Source organism: Cheilinus undulatus, linkage group 19, assembly GCF_018320785.1.
Source record: "Cheilinus undulatus linkage group 19, ASM1832078v1, whole genome shotgun sequence".
Classification (NCBI taxonomy): domain Eukaryota; kingdom Metazoa; phylum Chordata; class Actinopteri; order Labriformes; family Labridae; genus Cheilinus; species Cheilinus undulatus.
The window spans coordinates 4,702,353-4,716,767 of NC_054883.1; the positions used below are offsets into that span (position 1 = coordinate 4,702,353).

Sequence of the window (14,415 nt, forward strand, 5' to 3'; positions counted from 1 at the left end):
CTACCCTTTTAGGGATTAAGAGGATCAGAGTGGCTAATATTTACAGCTGAGGTCAGAGTTAATGAGGGTAAAAGATCCACTTTCCCAAAGAGACTTTAAATAGCAAGACTTTCCAGTCATTCTGCTAGACTGAAGATAATTAACATATCAAATCCTCTTAAAGCCTGATAAACGTCCTGATTCTACATCAGCATTTCTTATTTGTCATTATTATTTGCAAAAGTGACTTTTGAGAGGGATGACAGCAAAAAAATAGAAAAAGAGACCAAAATTTGAGATGCTAAAGGTCCAAATTATTGGTTAACAAATAATGATGGAACCTGAACAGCCAAAAAATTACAGTTAAGACTTGGAAAATTAGCATTAGTGCACTCAGCTGATGCTACAATCATTGCACTTTGCACTGAAAATATTTAGGGTGAAGTTTGTCTTTGTGCTTTAATTTTATGTTTCTCTGAGTTTTGATGAAGTAGGTCTGCCAGTAAATATAAAAGTTAACCTTAGACAGCAGCACCACCCTGTGTTCAAGGTGTGCATTACAGGCTTTAAGAAAAAGTCTGCCCACATCCACTAAATCAGGTGTGCTCAACCTTTTCAGCCTGCGACCCCCAAAATAAAGGTGCCAGAGACCAGGGACCCCCGCTGGACCTGAAGGTGGTTGAACAGCCAGAAACATTCAAGAACAGTCATGTGGACCAAGGCTGTCCATAAGGAGGGATACAGGGGGAGGTTTCTGGGACCCAGCCAAACTGGGGGCCCATGGAGGTCAGCAAAACCATGGTCCATTGTGAAGTAAAGCTGTGAAAACCATATTTTATATTTGACTGATCCGATCAAAGCAACAAACATCTCTGCTGATTTATTTAGCCTTCTTTAGATGAAAAACCTTTGTTACAAACATAATTCAAATAGGTTTAAAATGGCTAAAATTGGTCAATAATGGCAAAATGGTGGAAAAGGTGGTAAAATTGGATTTCTAATGAGCATTAATGGGTTAAAAGTGGCAAAAAAATAACCAAAAATAGGTTAAAATGGCAAAAAATGGGCACAAAAAGTGGCAAAAGGAGATGTAAAAGTGGCTGAAATGGCTTTAAAGTGAAAAATTTGGTGGAAATTCGGAGTAAATGGATAAAAAAAATGACATAAACTGGGAAAATTGTTTTAAGTGTGGTTGAAACGAGCGTAAAAGGGGTGTAAAAAGGCGCTGATAGAGGCAATAATAGGTCAACAGAGGCAACAACAGCTAGAAAGTGGCAAGAATTGGTTTAGAAGTGGCAAAAAGGGCAGAAAAAAGTGATGGGAAGGTTTAAAATGGACAAAAATGGGTTTTAAGTGACAAAAATGTGCTATTCTGGCAAAATAGATGTTAAAAAGTGATGAAAATGGGTTAAAAATTGGTATAAAGTGGCAACAGTGTTATCTAAATAATATTATCAGTTTTATAAGGCATCTGGTGACCCCCTATCAGTGTCTCACGACCCCCAAGGAGGTCCCGACCCCAAGGTTGAGATCCACTGCACTAAATATCATCCTCGTAAGACCCTGTGCGCACATATGAGGAGCTTACATTTTGGCTCTTCCACAACAATAATTTCTGGATTTTAATGGATAATTCCACTGAAGTTTAAGAAATTGCTCAGAATTTTGGAATAATTTCTGTGTGGCAATCTGGGGGGATTTGCTTAGAAATGATCAAGTATTTTCATGGAAATTCAGGGACACATTTGAATGTTTTGGAGAGTTTCATTTCATGTTTCAAGATTTGAGACAATTGCCCTGAATTTTTAGGTATTTTAATGGGGATTTGGGAAATGTATTTGTAAATTTTTGTAAATGGCATCTGGAATTTGGGAGTAGGGGTTGTCCTGTAAGATTTTCATGGTAATTTCAGAGAATTTCTTTGGATCTTTCTGTTATTTGAATGCATTTGTACTTATTTAGAAGTTGGTAAGAAATTCTAAGGTGGAATCTGCTTGAAAATTTTCAGGAATTTGCATGGCATTTTCAGGGACATTTTCATTCTAACATAGGGGTTCCCAAAGTGGGGTCAGGACCCCCAGGGGGGTCTTGAGATGCTTTTTTCAAAAATCAAATAGAAATGTAAAATTAGTTAAAATCATATGTTTTATATATTATTATATAAAAATGTTAAAAAGAGTTGTGTTTAAAATAAGACATAGTTATCAAGTTATATTTGTGCTTAAATGGGGGAAAAATTATTAAAACTATTTAAAATGTGAGTTTTATGATAAAGTTCCACTGAAAGATCTGAGGACTCTTTAAAGAAATTTTGGGTTACGTTTTTATGGGTTACTTTAAAAAAATGTTTAAGAATTTCCACAAGAACTTTAGTTAATTTCTTTGATATCTTTGGGAATTTCTTATGATTTCGGCAAGGAAAATTTCCACAAATTTCCTGTTCATGGAAAGGGCTGATGTTTTGACTGATCAGACTTCACTTATCCCAGATAAGTGCGAGAAACTAAAAATGCTTTCCAGACAAAAACTCAGGTTTCAGGAGGTTAAATTAACACGATAATCATGAGCTATGTACGTCTGTGGTTCTCAACAGTAGGGCTGGGGCCCAAAAGTAGGTCATGAAGCTGTTTTCAGTGGGTCAGGAATGTGTGTCTTGAAAAAAAAAATCACTGATGTTGGGCAAAAAAACTCGTATCTCCACAATCACAACTTTTCAGGGAATTAAAAAATCTGAATTTTCATAATTATTTAAAACTGAATTTTTATACGCAGCCTTTTATTAAACACTTTTTATTGGGTGAGAATTTGTTAGAAAAATAAAAAAGAATGAACTGACAGATTTAACTACGCTGATTTATAGATAAAAAGTCTGAAAAATTTATATACAAGGTTTTGGCGCAAGCAACATAACAATAGTCTAAGATGTATGGAAGCCCTTGATGGACATACATCTTATTTCATTTAATTTCCTTTTACCTTGATAACATTTGGCTTTCCGTTGGTGTAATGTTTCTTTTCTCAAGCTAAAGAAAAAAAATAAAATTTGCATGTTATTATGGGAAATGGAGAAAAAATAATATGTGTCCTATCTGAGCTTCTGCAACCTAAGAACCATTCAATAACTATCGTCTATCAGGGTCTGATAGATCTCTGGGAATGGAGCTGGATTAATAATGTAGAAGCCAGCCGTCAGCATTAATGACTTCAAGCAAGATTTCCTTTTCCATGTGGCACTGACGTCTACAAAGTAAAGGCTGTTGATTCTGTTTTCCCCTGTAGCGCCCTTCATCGATGAGAATGTCAGTAAGATCCTGTGGTTTGACTCCCGCTCACTTCAGTGGCACCAGCCTGAAAAAGAAGCAAAATATGAATGTGATCTTCTCACAGTTTGGTGGATTAAAGTTTGCCAAACTAGCATCATAATGTAGATTTGTACAAGGTCAGTCAAGCTTAACGGAAGAAAAAACTTTTCAATGGCTTGTTTTATGGCCATCTTTTCTGGTGTGTTTCAGGTGGTGAGGGAATCTAACTGCTGATTGCAGGTTTTCTGTGGATCTTTGAAAAGTCTTAAATTGTCTTAAAGTGCACATTTGAAATTTAAGGCCTAAAAACATCCTAAAAACTCAGATTTTTACCAGTTTAAATTTTAGAAGGCGCTTTTGAAATCATGTTCTCATCCAATCATCGTTTCCAAGCCAACCTCACACAATTTGAAACATCTTTCTGCAAAATTGTTGCATATTTATCCTCCATAATTTGGAAGTTTAGTGTTGGATTTCCAGAAGTGAAGAACTAGTCTCTAAATGTTCGTAAGCAGTAGTAAAAAGTCGGTCATTTAAATTTACTCTAAGTGCTGAGTAGCTACTCATGGCTACTCAAGAAGCCAGTGCAGTAAAATCTGATCTTTCCTTAATGTGCAATAACAACAAGAGAATCTCTAACCGGGTTTTTTATTATAAGGAGTGACTTTACCTTCAAAGTCAAATGCAGAAGTTGTTTTTGGATCAAATGTTGAGTTCATGAGTTCAAGGGTCATAAAGACTGCTTCAAGATTAGGACATGATCTTAACCTTGGAAATGGTTGAAAAGAAAATAAACGGTAAAAAGGTAAATGCAATGATGTTTTAGTTTGCGTGGTATCCTATGATGTCTGGGTTTTTATGTCTGTTGGGTGATTATCTCGGTCAGGTTTTTGTTCATCTTCTTGAGCTGCTTGGGTTCATTTGTTATTGGGTGTCAGTAGTTCTGTTGTCTTTTTTGGGGGGTTCTCTTGTTTTGTTCTGCACATGTCAAAGCGCTTTGTATCCTTTGTTTTGAAAGTGCTTCATGAATAACGTTATATTTATCAATTATAGACCTTAATTATTCACACTTAAATCATTAACGCTGACATCCTGATAGTATAATTAACCATAAGCACGTTTGTCAGCGCAGACAAAGATCTAACCTTCAAATTCTTGTAAATACAGAATGTCTCACTTTTATACAACAAATGCTGATGTGTGATTAGTTGGTATCGCAATCACAGTATAGAGTTTAAAGGTCATATATAATGCAAATATATTCTAGTCTTTTCTAGCAAAAATATGTGCCCCTGGCCTGTCCACAATTCCCTCAAGTACAGAAAAATCCATTCCCTTCCCCCTCTCTTTCCTCACCTTTCAGAAAAATGTGTGCTGAAACAAGCCGTTCTCAGATTTTCCCCTCGTTATGTCATGTGGGGAGTTAGCCCCGCCCCCGGGTTCAGTTGGCCCTCCCTGTTTTGAAGAAAGTTCAGCCCTCCTCTCCTGATCCTCCTCTTAGCTGCCACCTGAGAGGAAGATAAGGAGAGGCACGTCCATTTCCTGAGAGGGGCGGAGTCAGACATTTCATCTACTTATTAAGGCACAGACACAGAAACAGCTCGGTCTGAGCAGGGCTGAAACAGAGAGGTTTTTAGACATACAAAAATGCTGCCTTTTGCAATTAAATGCCACTTATTTCCCATTTTGCCACTCCTTGAAGCTTTTGGCATATTTTTCCCACCTTTGTTCTGATTTTTGCCCATTCTAGTCACTTCTCACTCATTTTTCTCTATATTTTGGCCACTTTTGGACCATATTTGCCACTTTCTGCCCTTTCATGCCACTTTTCCAGTGTTTGCCACTTTAAGTCCAATTGTGCCACTTCTTTTTGTCACTTTTCTCCCCTTTTTGACAATTTAAGCTGCCTTTTGCAATTAAATGCCACTTTTGACCCATTTTTCTCACCTTTTTCCGATTATTTGCCCATTATAGTCACTTTTCACTCATTACTTAGTCACTTCCCACCTGTTTTTGCTACTTTTCTCCATGTTTTTGCTGCTTTTTGACCATTTTTGCCACCTTTAATTTATTTTTAAATGCAGCTTTTCCCACATTTTTTCCACTTTCTGCCCTTTTTTGCCACTTTTCTCCCTGTGTTTGTCACTTTAATTCCATTTTTGCCACTTCTTTTTTGTCACTTTTCTCCCCTTCTTGAAACTGTTATCCTGCTTTTTGCAGTTTTTGCCACCTCTTGCCTATTGAGGTGCCTTTGAAGCTGCCTTTTGCAATGAAATGCCACTTTTGACCCATTTTACCCACATCTTTCCGATTTTTTTGCCCATTATAGTCACTTTTCACTCATTTTTTGCAATGTTTTTGCCACTTTTCTCCCAGTGTTTGGCCCTTTTTAGCCATTTTTGCCTTTAACTAGTTTTAATTGCCACTTTTCACCATTTAGTTTGTGGCTCTTGCAAATGTATTTTTCAGCAATTTGTCTGTTTGGTTGAGCAGAGTTGAGTAACAGTGCTATAAATAAATAAATCATTAAATAAGAACAAACTATAAAATTATTGGGAGACATTGTCTGCTGTCCTGCAGTGAAATTAGATAAGTTATTTCATATAAATACAAAAGCAAATAAATACAATAACATCAGGTTTATTTAAACACAAATGAATAAAAAAAGTATTTACAATACATCTAGGTACAAGGTCCCATTAAAAAGGCAGCCATCTACTGTATATAGATGATGAAAACTAAGTCCAACCCAGACTATGATAAGATAACTAATAGCAGCGTTTTTATGTAAGGAATTGAAACCAACACATTAGGTAGTATTTGTGTTTTACACTAAGGAATAGTGACATCATTCTTCTCCACACCACCATGACTAAGCTTAACTGTATTTTTAAGTTTCCTCAAGGCTGTAAAAAGTTCCTTATTCTCCTTGTGGTCTGTGTTTCCCCTTCCAGGCCGTCCACCTCGTCTGCTTCTCGACACTTCTCCCTGGGATGTAAGAGGAGGTAGAAGAGCACGAGACACACCAGCCCCAGCAGCAAACCTCCATAAATGATCGCACTGACTGTCAGCAGAAATGTGACTGTCTGCAGCTCTGGACCCAACAAACTCAGCAGCAAAGGAGCTGAAACGTTCACAAGAGAATAGAACATGTAGTAAAGTGTCATAGCTACTCTGGTGTCCTGTCCTTTAACGTTGAAAAATGTGAACGTGAGGATGACACCGACAACGGCCCGGTACAGAAGCTCCAGGCCTCTGGAGGAGCAGAAGTCGGTTCGAAGAAAATGTGCCCAGGTTGTCCAAAACAGCCACATGAGGGTGATGGCCACTGTGCTGTAGGTGCTCAGTATGAGGAGGAGGGTGTAGCTGAAAATGTGGCTGGTGATGGTGCAGAATTTGTAGAGGAGGTAGATGATGGTGGGGATGCCAGAGGGCATCTCACCGATGTGGGGGAGAGATCTGCGCAGGCAGCGGCGATAGTCAACCAGGGACCAGGCGATGTTAAAGAAGGAGAACGCCATGGATAAATCTGAAAGAAATGCACAGTCATGCGGTGAAATGGTCACACTGTGAATTCATGTCTGAGCGCACGTTCTCTTCCTCTACTCACACTGCATGAATGAACACTCATCCAGACTCAGCACTATGTAGAGCTGTAGGAGAAGCTGGGGGACGCTCTCCAGGAAAGCTTCAAACAGTTTGAGCATGCTCAGATCGGTCGCCTGGCAAAACAGTCTGTGGTTCACCTCTCTGATTTCTTCTTGTGTGTAGAAATTTGATTTAGTCCAAACCACACTGAAGGCATCTTTCAGCAGGAGAAAGTACCTATCAACAGTGAAAAAAAACAAGTCAAGAGAGATTACAGCAACGCAATTTCATTTGTATAGCTGCCTTTCTTACTGCCTGATTGTTTAGCGTTCAGATGGTCTGCCTATCAAACTTTCTGAGACTGGATAGTTGTGGCAGATGGCTAACCACCAATGATTACAACTGTGCTAAAGGTTTCAGCCCGTCTTCTGCCTGGGTTTTTTGATGTCAGTCCAATATGCATTTTTTTAGCTCTGTATTTTTCCATTTGTCTCTCTCCATCCATCTTTCCCTTTCTATCCAAACTCTCTAGGCCCAGACCATCCAGGCAGATGACTGTCCATCAATAATTCACCGTAAATAAGTCACTATGGTTCTGCTTCAGGTCTCTGCCTTTTAAAGCAAACTCTTCTTTCCAGAATTCTTTACATTTGCCGTTTAATCTCTGTCTGATTTGATCAATGGTCTAGAAAGTTCTTAAAAATGAATATTCATCTTGAGTCCAGTTTTGCTGGAGTTTTTCGCCTGCAGCAGATTTTTTAAATCTTGTTTCCACAAAACAGAACATATATCTTTCTATCAGTCTATAGCAGGGTCATCAGGTACATTTGCACAAAGACCAGATTTAGTCTTGACAGAGACTCTCGGGGCCGGACTTTCAAATAAACAACATTTAAATATATGTTTTGGTCTCTGTTACGTGCGTCCTGGAGTGCTGCATGTCCTCTCTCTCCCTGGCTCTCTGGTCTCCCTCCTCCCTCTACCTGTGGGCTGCAGCACACCTGTGTGCTGTTAGCACTCAGGGTGGAGGAGGGGGAGTATTTAGAGTGGCAGGGGAGTAGAGCATGCAGAGCAGAGAGAGCAGAGCTGGGCCAGGCACCCGGTATTTAAGTAACTCTTTTTTTTCGTTTAGGATTAATTCGTTCGGTTTAACCAAGCGTTTTGTTCCCCGTTCTCCTTTTCCTCCCTCCCCAGGCATGTTTAGATTGCTGGGTTTTGTTGTTTTAGTTTGGCTGTAGTCGTCGGTAGTCCTGTTTTCTCGTTGTGTTCTTTTTCTTGATTAAATAGTTAGTTCTTTTGGTTAGGCAGTTTTAGTTAGGGGTGGTGGCTGGTCCAATGGTCCATTGCGTGGTCAGCCACGTCCACCACCCCTCTTTTGTTCTTTTTGGCCGGCGGCTGCAGCCCTTTTTATTTCATTGATTTGATTGTTTAATTAACTAATTAACCTGTTTGTTTAAAAAAATAAAAGCTTGGATTATTTTGGAACTCAAACCATTTGTCTGTGTCCTTTTATATATGTTATGGTCTCTTTTGATACGAGCCTTATTTTTTTTCCGGTTTAAATTAATAATTTTTAAGAGGCCGTGACAGTCTCATTCACACATTATTGTGTTAGTATTTTTATTTTCTTTCAAAATGTAGGAAATCTTAAGACATTACCAGTGAGCTCTGTTTCTATTATCTATAATGTAAAAGGACAGGAGGAGACAGGCCTGCCTACAGAGTTGGTTGAGACCCTGACAATCCCAGAGAATGGACCCTCCCCACTTGTGATTTAGCACCAGCATTAACTCATTTTTAACATTTTAAACCTATTTTCACTACTTCATTCAGCAATTTCTGCAACATTTCTGCCAGTCTTAACCCATTTCTAATAGTTTTTACTTTTTGACCCTTTTGCCCCCATTAAACCCATTTTTGCATCTTTCCTGCCAATCATTGCTCCTGTGTGCCACTCTTTTACCCCTTTTTACCACTTAGCCAGCCTATTTTTGCTATATTTTTGTGACTTTGAACCCATTTTGTATTCCTTGTGCCCCTCTTTGCCTCTTTTACCCAATTTTTGCCACTCTTTAACCCCTTTTAAACCACTTATCCTGCAAGTTTTATCCAATTTTTTCCATTATTTTTTCCATTTTTGCAACCTTTCACATTTTTTGCCACTTTTTAACCCATTTTTGACACCCTTTGCCCCTTGATTCCTCTTTTACCAATTTTCCTGCCAATCATTGCTCCTGTGTGCCACTCTTTAACCCATTTTTATGACTTAGCCAGCCTATTTTTACTATATTTTTGCCACATTTAACCAATTTTTGATACTCTTTGCTCCGCTTTGCCTCTTTTACCCAATTTTTGCCACTCTTTAACCCCTTTTAAACCACTTTTCCTGCATGTTTTATCCACTTTGTACCATTCTTTTACCATTTTTGCCACTTTTTCACCACTTTTTCTATACTTTTTGTACCATTCTTGCCACTTTTAACACATTTTTGTTACCCTTTGCCCCTTTTTTTATCGTTAACCAATTTTCCACCACTTTTCCTGCCAGTTGTTGTCCCTTTGTGTCACTCCACAACCAACCACGGCTCTTATCACTAATTTTTGCCTCTCTCTAACCCCTTTTCACCACTTTATCTGGCCACTTTTGCATCATTTCCACTAGTCGCGCCCATTTTTCCCCTTTACTATTTACTAATAATGGCTGAGTTTCTGTAAAAACAGATCAAGTGTTAAGTCATTCTAAAGCTTTTTCAGTATTAATGATTTTGGGATTGATGTAACAGCTGCAGACATTTAAAGTCAACAACATCTTATTTCCTTTCTCTGGATTTAATGATCATCTGGGGGCCGAACAGGAAGTTTTGGGGGACCTGGTATGGCCCTCGGGCCACTGGTTGATGATCAGTGGTCTCTAAAGTGAACATCATGGAGAATAAAATCCAGGCCTACTTAAAAACTGATCGATTAATATGATTGTTTTTCTTATTTTGATGATCACAGACACTGATGTATGTGCAGGCCTTGGTCTCAGACAGCAGCAGCTTCAATGTGGTCTTTCCAGTCTGCACATTCCTTAACACCATAGTATTAACATTCTGCACATTTTGTTTCGCAACATACAGACACTCCGGAGGAGAGGGATTACTGTCTGCATGTGTTGTCATGCAGTGACATAACTTTAATCACTGTTTGTTTCCATACCTGGTGAAGATGCCCATGCCAAACAGATGCAGAGCAGCGAGTCCACCTGTAGACATGCTGGATATGGTTGTTTTCTCCTCAGGCTTCTGAGCAACATCCTTCATGTCGTCTCTGTACCAGACATAGCTAAAGGTCTGCGTCACAAACAGCCCAGCCAGAACAAACAGTACAGTCAGTCCAGTCCACACATACTGCTCCTGTTGGAGGTATGTCAGTGCCAGCGCCACGTCTGTCCCAATGTCCACTACATAGAAGAAGAGTCCAACCAGGGTTAGCAACCAGCGCAGTTTGGTGTACTGACTGTCCGCCTGAAGCATTCTGGTGCAAATCAGCGCTGTGGAGGTGCTAGAAATGTGGTTTCTTTCTGAAGATTGTGAAGAAAATCTGCTGTTGACACTTTTTTGTTGGAATCCAGGAGTTCAGGAGGCATTTCAGTCAATCTGTAAAGGAGTTACAGTGACATAAAAAGTGTTAGTATATGCAAAAAAAGTGAGACAAGTCGTAAAAAAAAGCACATTTAACATTTGTGCCAGTGTCCTGCCCTTTGACCCATGGAATAGATACTCTGTGACATGCACTCCTGATAAATGGCAGAGCTACAGGTGTGAAAGAAAAATAATCCATGATGTTATCAGCAGGAATTAGAACATGATAACACACCCCAAACTCTTACATAACAACACACAACATATCTTTACTTTAAACTAACAGACTGAGTAAGAACAAAAGTCCACATGAAGCTTTTTTATGCTTTCTAACTTAATGTCTGTCGCTGCATGAAACATGACATCTTTAACATAATAGACAGTTTGGTTAAATTTGTGCATTTTCAGGTCATTTCACTATAGATTAATCTGATCCCATAGAATAAGGAGATCCGCATTTGCACTCACCAGATTATTGTCCTCATGCTTAGCAGCTGTTAGCACCCACAGAAGAAACACTTCTGCACATGCAGTTCTCATTCCCCTTCCTTGAAACTCACAAGCCCCGCCCACTGACACTCTGAACTAATCTAGTCAGAGCGATTGCATAATAGATACGTGCTTGTGCATGCTGGTGAGGGTGTGTGGCTGAACGACCGGTCATACTTTTGATTCCACATCATAGTCACACATCATAAAGACAATTCATCTGACTTGTTGCTTCATTCAACAGCTCTAGTGTTTTTTTCCCAAGGCAGAGACGGCACACCTCTCACATGGATTTCTTTGTAATCCAAGCATTTACAGGAAGCAGAGCTCTCCTTATAAAGCCAGGAAGCTTTAAATCAGGGGTGTCAAATTCAGTCACAGCAGGGGCCAGATTCTGAATTTGGGTCTAACCTGAGGGTCTAACAGGGTCAACATTTAACCAAAAACTGTCAACCGTGTTTCCACAGGTGATGAATTTTAGGGAAAATTAACAGTGATGATAAATGATTTGAAGATTTCTAAAAAAGTCAAAATGATTAAATATCACAGCATCAGTGTTACTGTGTGTCCATGTCAAATAAATGCTAAATAACTAAATGAGTTAAAGGCTCAAAATCTGAGATAAAAAGTCTAATTTATAAGTCCTAAAGGTCAAAGTACAAATTAAAAGTCAAAATAAGGTTTATAAAGGGCAAATATATGAGATAGAGAGTTAAAATTATGAGTTTAAAGGTTAAAATAGAAGATAAAATTCTCGATCAGGAGTTTAAAAAGTGAAAATATGGGATTAAAAGTCAAAATTAGGAGTAAATATATGAGTTAGAGACTTAAAATCATAAATTCAAAGGTCAAGATATGAGAGGAAATACAAAATCAAGCGTTTAAAAGGTCAAAATAGAAGATAAAATTCAAAATAGTGAGTCTAAAAGGTCACAATTCTAGATCAGGAGTTTAAAAAGTAAAAATATGGGATTTAAAGTCTAAGTTAGGAGTTTAAAAGGGCACAGTATGATTTAAAATGAAAAAGTGTGAGCCTAAAAGGTCACAGTATGAGAGAAAAAGTCAAAACGATGACTTTAAAAGGTCAAAATATGAAACAAAAAGCCAAAGTCCTAAGTTTAGGTCATAATCTTGGGATGCAAAACAAAAATATGAAATGAAACACAAATTAGTTTCTCTCCCTCATTCCTGACTATTTCTACTCACTACTTTTTCAGATTTTTATGACTTAACAAGAGTTTAACACCCGTGCTTTAAATGGACGTCAGAGTTCTTTAAACCCCCCAAAAAGTTTGTTTAGATTATCAAACAAATAAAAAAGACCTCAGTGTCTGTTTCTTTAGACTTTTTTTTCCTTAATCGTATTCTAACTTCATCTGCCACTCTTCTCTGCTGCATTTCTGTCATTCTTGTTGACCTTTTGTTGGCCTTCTGTTTGCGTTCTCTAGACGAGGCTCTGTCTGCTCATGTTTGCTTTATTTCTTTGCTTTGTCTGTTTGCTTTGAGTCCTGTTGCAGCCTTGTTTGGTCTGATTTTGTCGCTAATAACTAAATTCATGCCTGTTATTGTTGTGTTCCTTGAATTGCTGAGTCAGCGTGCTGTTATGTACATCTCCTGCTTATTCCTTATTGTTATTACATAACTGCCACAGAGTTACACAGTCCAACTACGTCTGTTAAGTTATTCTTGTGTATCTGAGCAGAAATAAAGTTACCAGACATATTTATGAGTTTGTTTCTGCGTTATACATAAAGGTTAAGTGATGATATAATGATAATCTGGACCCTGGAACAGCAACTTCCTGGAAATACTTCACAGCTAAACAGATGGACCTAACTGAATCTCAGTTTCCACAAACATGAGAGATTTTCATCTTTTATTTAAAATTTAAAACCTCACTGAGATTGAGAATATTGTTTACAAGAGTGTCTTAAAGGAATAAAACAACTTCAACACCATCAGTCTAGAGGAATAGATTTAAAAGCTTTCTAGATAAAAATCTCCTGCAGCAGACATTAAACTCCTTTTCCCCTTTTTCCAGGCGTGCTTTGGGGACAGATAGCAAGGTGAGGTCATGTGACCGAGTCACAGAGCAAAGACAGAGTCACAAGACTTTCTGTGCTTCCAGCATGTTTCACATGAGCAAAATCACACAAGTATGACTGTGGCAGGTTAATAATAGCCTTTTACATAAGGTTACACCAGTTGTTATGATAATAATAATAATAATAATAATAATAAGGAACTATCAGTGCTGAAAAGTTTATAGAGCTTAGGAGCTACATACGCTCCTCCCATCTAGACAACATCTCAACATCTCTTTCATGGAAGCCCATAAATATTCCGGCTAAACCACATACCCCATTTATCACAACGGCATGGCTTCACAGTAGAAGAATTTGGATGTCCAGACCTTTCACCAGTTTGGCGCCTCATAAAAGGAAAAAACTGGCAAAGAGACCCAGGACTGTTGCATTCCTCATTGAAGCATTCCTCTCCCAAAACCCCAACAACTGGTCTCCTGACTTCCCAGACGTTTACAGTCTGCTGTTAGAAGACGAGAGGATGCTACACTATGTTAACATGGCCCTGTCCCTACTTTTCTGGGATGTGTTGCTGCCATCAAATTCAAAATGAGCTGATAGTTTCATGAAATGGTCAAATGTTTCATTTTCAACGTCTGGTATGTTGTTTGTGTTCTATCATGAATAAAATGTGAGTTTATGATATCTGCAAATCATTGCATTTAGTTTTTGTTTATGTGACACAGGCGTCCAACTTTTTTGGAACTGGGGTTGTAAAGCTACATAAAGTATTTCCAAACATGTTGCAGCGATTTATCACTCAGCTTTTATGACCTATAGGAGATATTCTCTGGAGCTTTGTTACCTTAGACCAGTGATACTCAACGTGTGGCTCTTTTATGTCTTAACTTGAAACATTATTCTCTCAGAAAACCTTAAAAGGGAAAATTTTACCTCAGAAATTATCATTGCAAGTCACATTAATCTGTTTGTTTCCCACACTTACACAGTAAGCTTTGATAGTCAATCTCTATTTTTGTCTGCATATTTCCATTGTCCTTATTTGCAATTTTTTGCTACTTTAACTCCAATTTTACTGCTTTCAGTCCATTTTTGACACTTTTATCATGTTTTTTGCAATGTATTACCCCTTTTGTCGCCTTTTTTTAATCACTTTTCACTCATTTAAGCTGCCTTTTACAATTAAATGACTTAATTTCTCATTTTGCCACTCTTTGGTGCTTTTTGCCTTTTTTTCCCACCTCTTTTCTTTTTTCCCCCTTTTTAGTCACTTTTCACTCATTTTTCTCCATGTTTTTGCGATTTTTGGACCATTTTTGCCACCTGTAACTACTTTTCACCCATTTTTGCCACGTCTGCCCTTTGTTGCCACTTTTCTCCCAGTGT

At 38.3% G+C, this 14,415-nt stretch overlaps 1 protein-coding gene across 1 annotated transcript; it reads right to left on the reverse strand.

Moving 5' to 3' along the window:
• Window positions 1-5,905: 5,905 nt before the first annotated feature.
• xkr9 (XK, Kell blood group complex subunit-related family, member 9) lies at window positions 5,906-11,052 on the reverse strand. Its single transcript, XM_041814320.1, has 4 exons — window positions 10,964-11,052; window positions 10,071-10,510; window positions 6,892-7,106; window positions 5,906-6,810 (listed from the first exon to the last, which is right to left on the reverse strand). Exons 2-4 carry the CDS (start codon window positions 10,385-10,387, stop codon window positions 6,182-6,184), a joined length of 1,161 nt encoding a protein of 386 aa, XP_041670254.1. The 5' UTR covers window positions 10,388-10,510; window positions 10,964-11,052; the 3' UTR covers window positions 5,906-6,181.
• Between the last annotated feature and the right edge of the window lie 3,363 nt (window positions 11,053-14,415).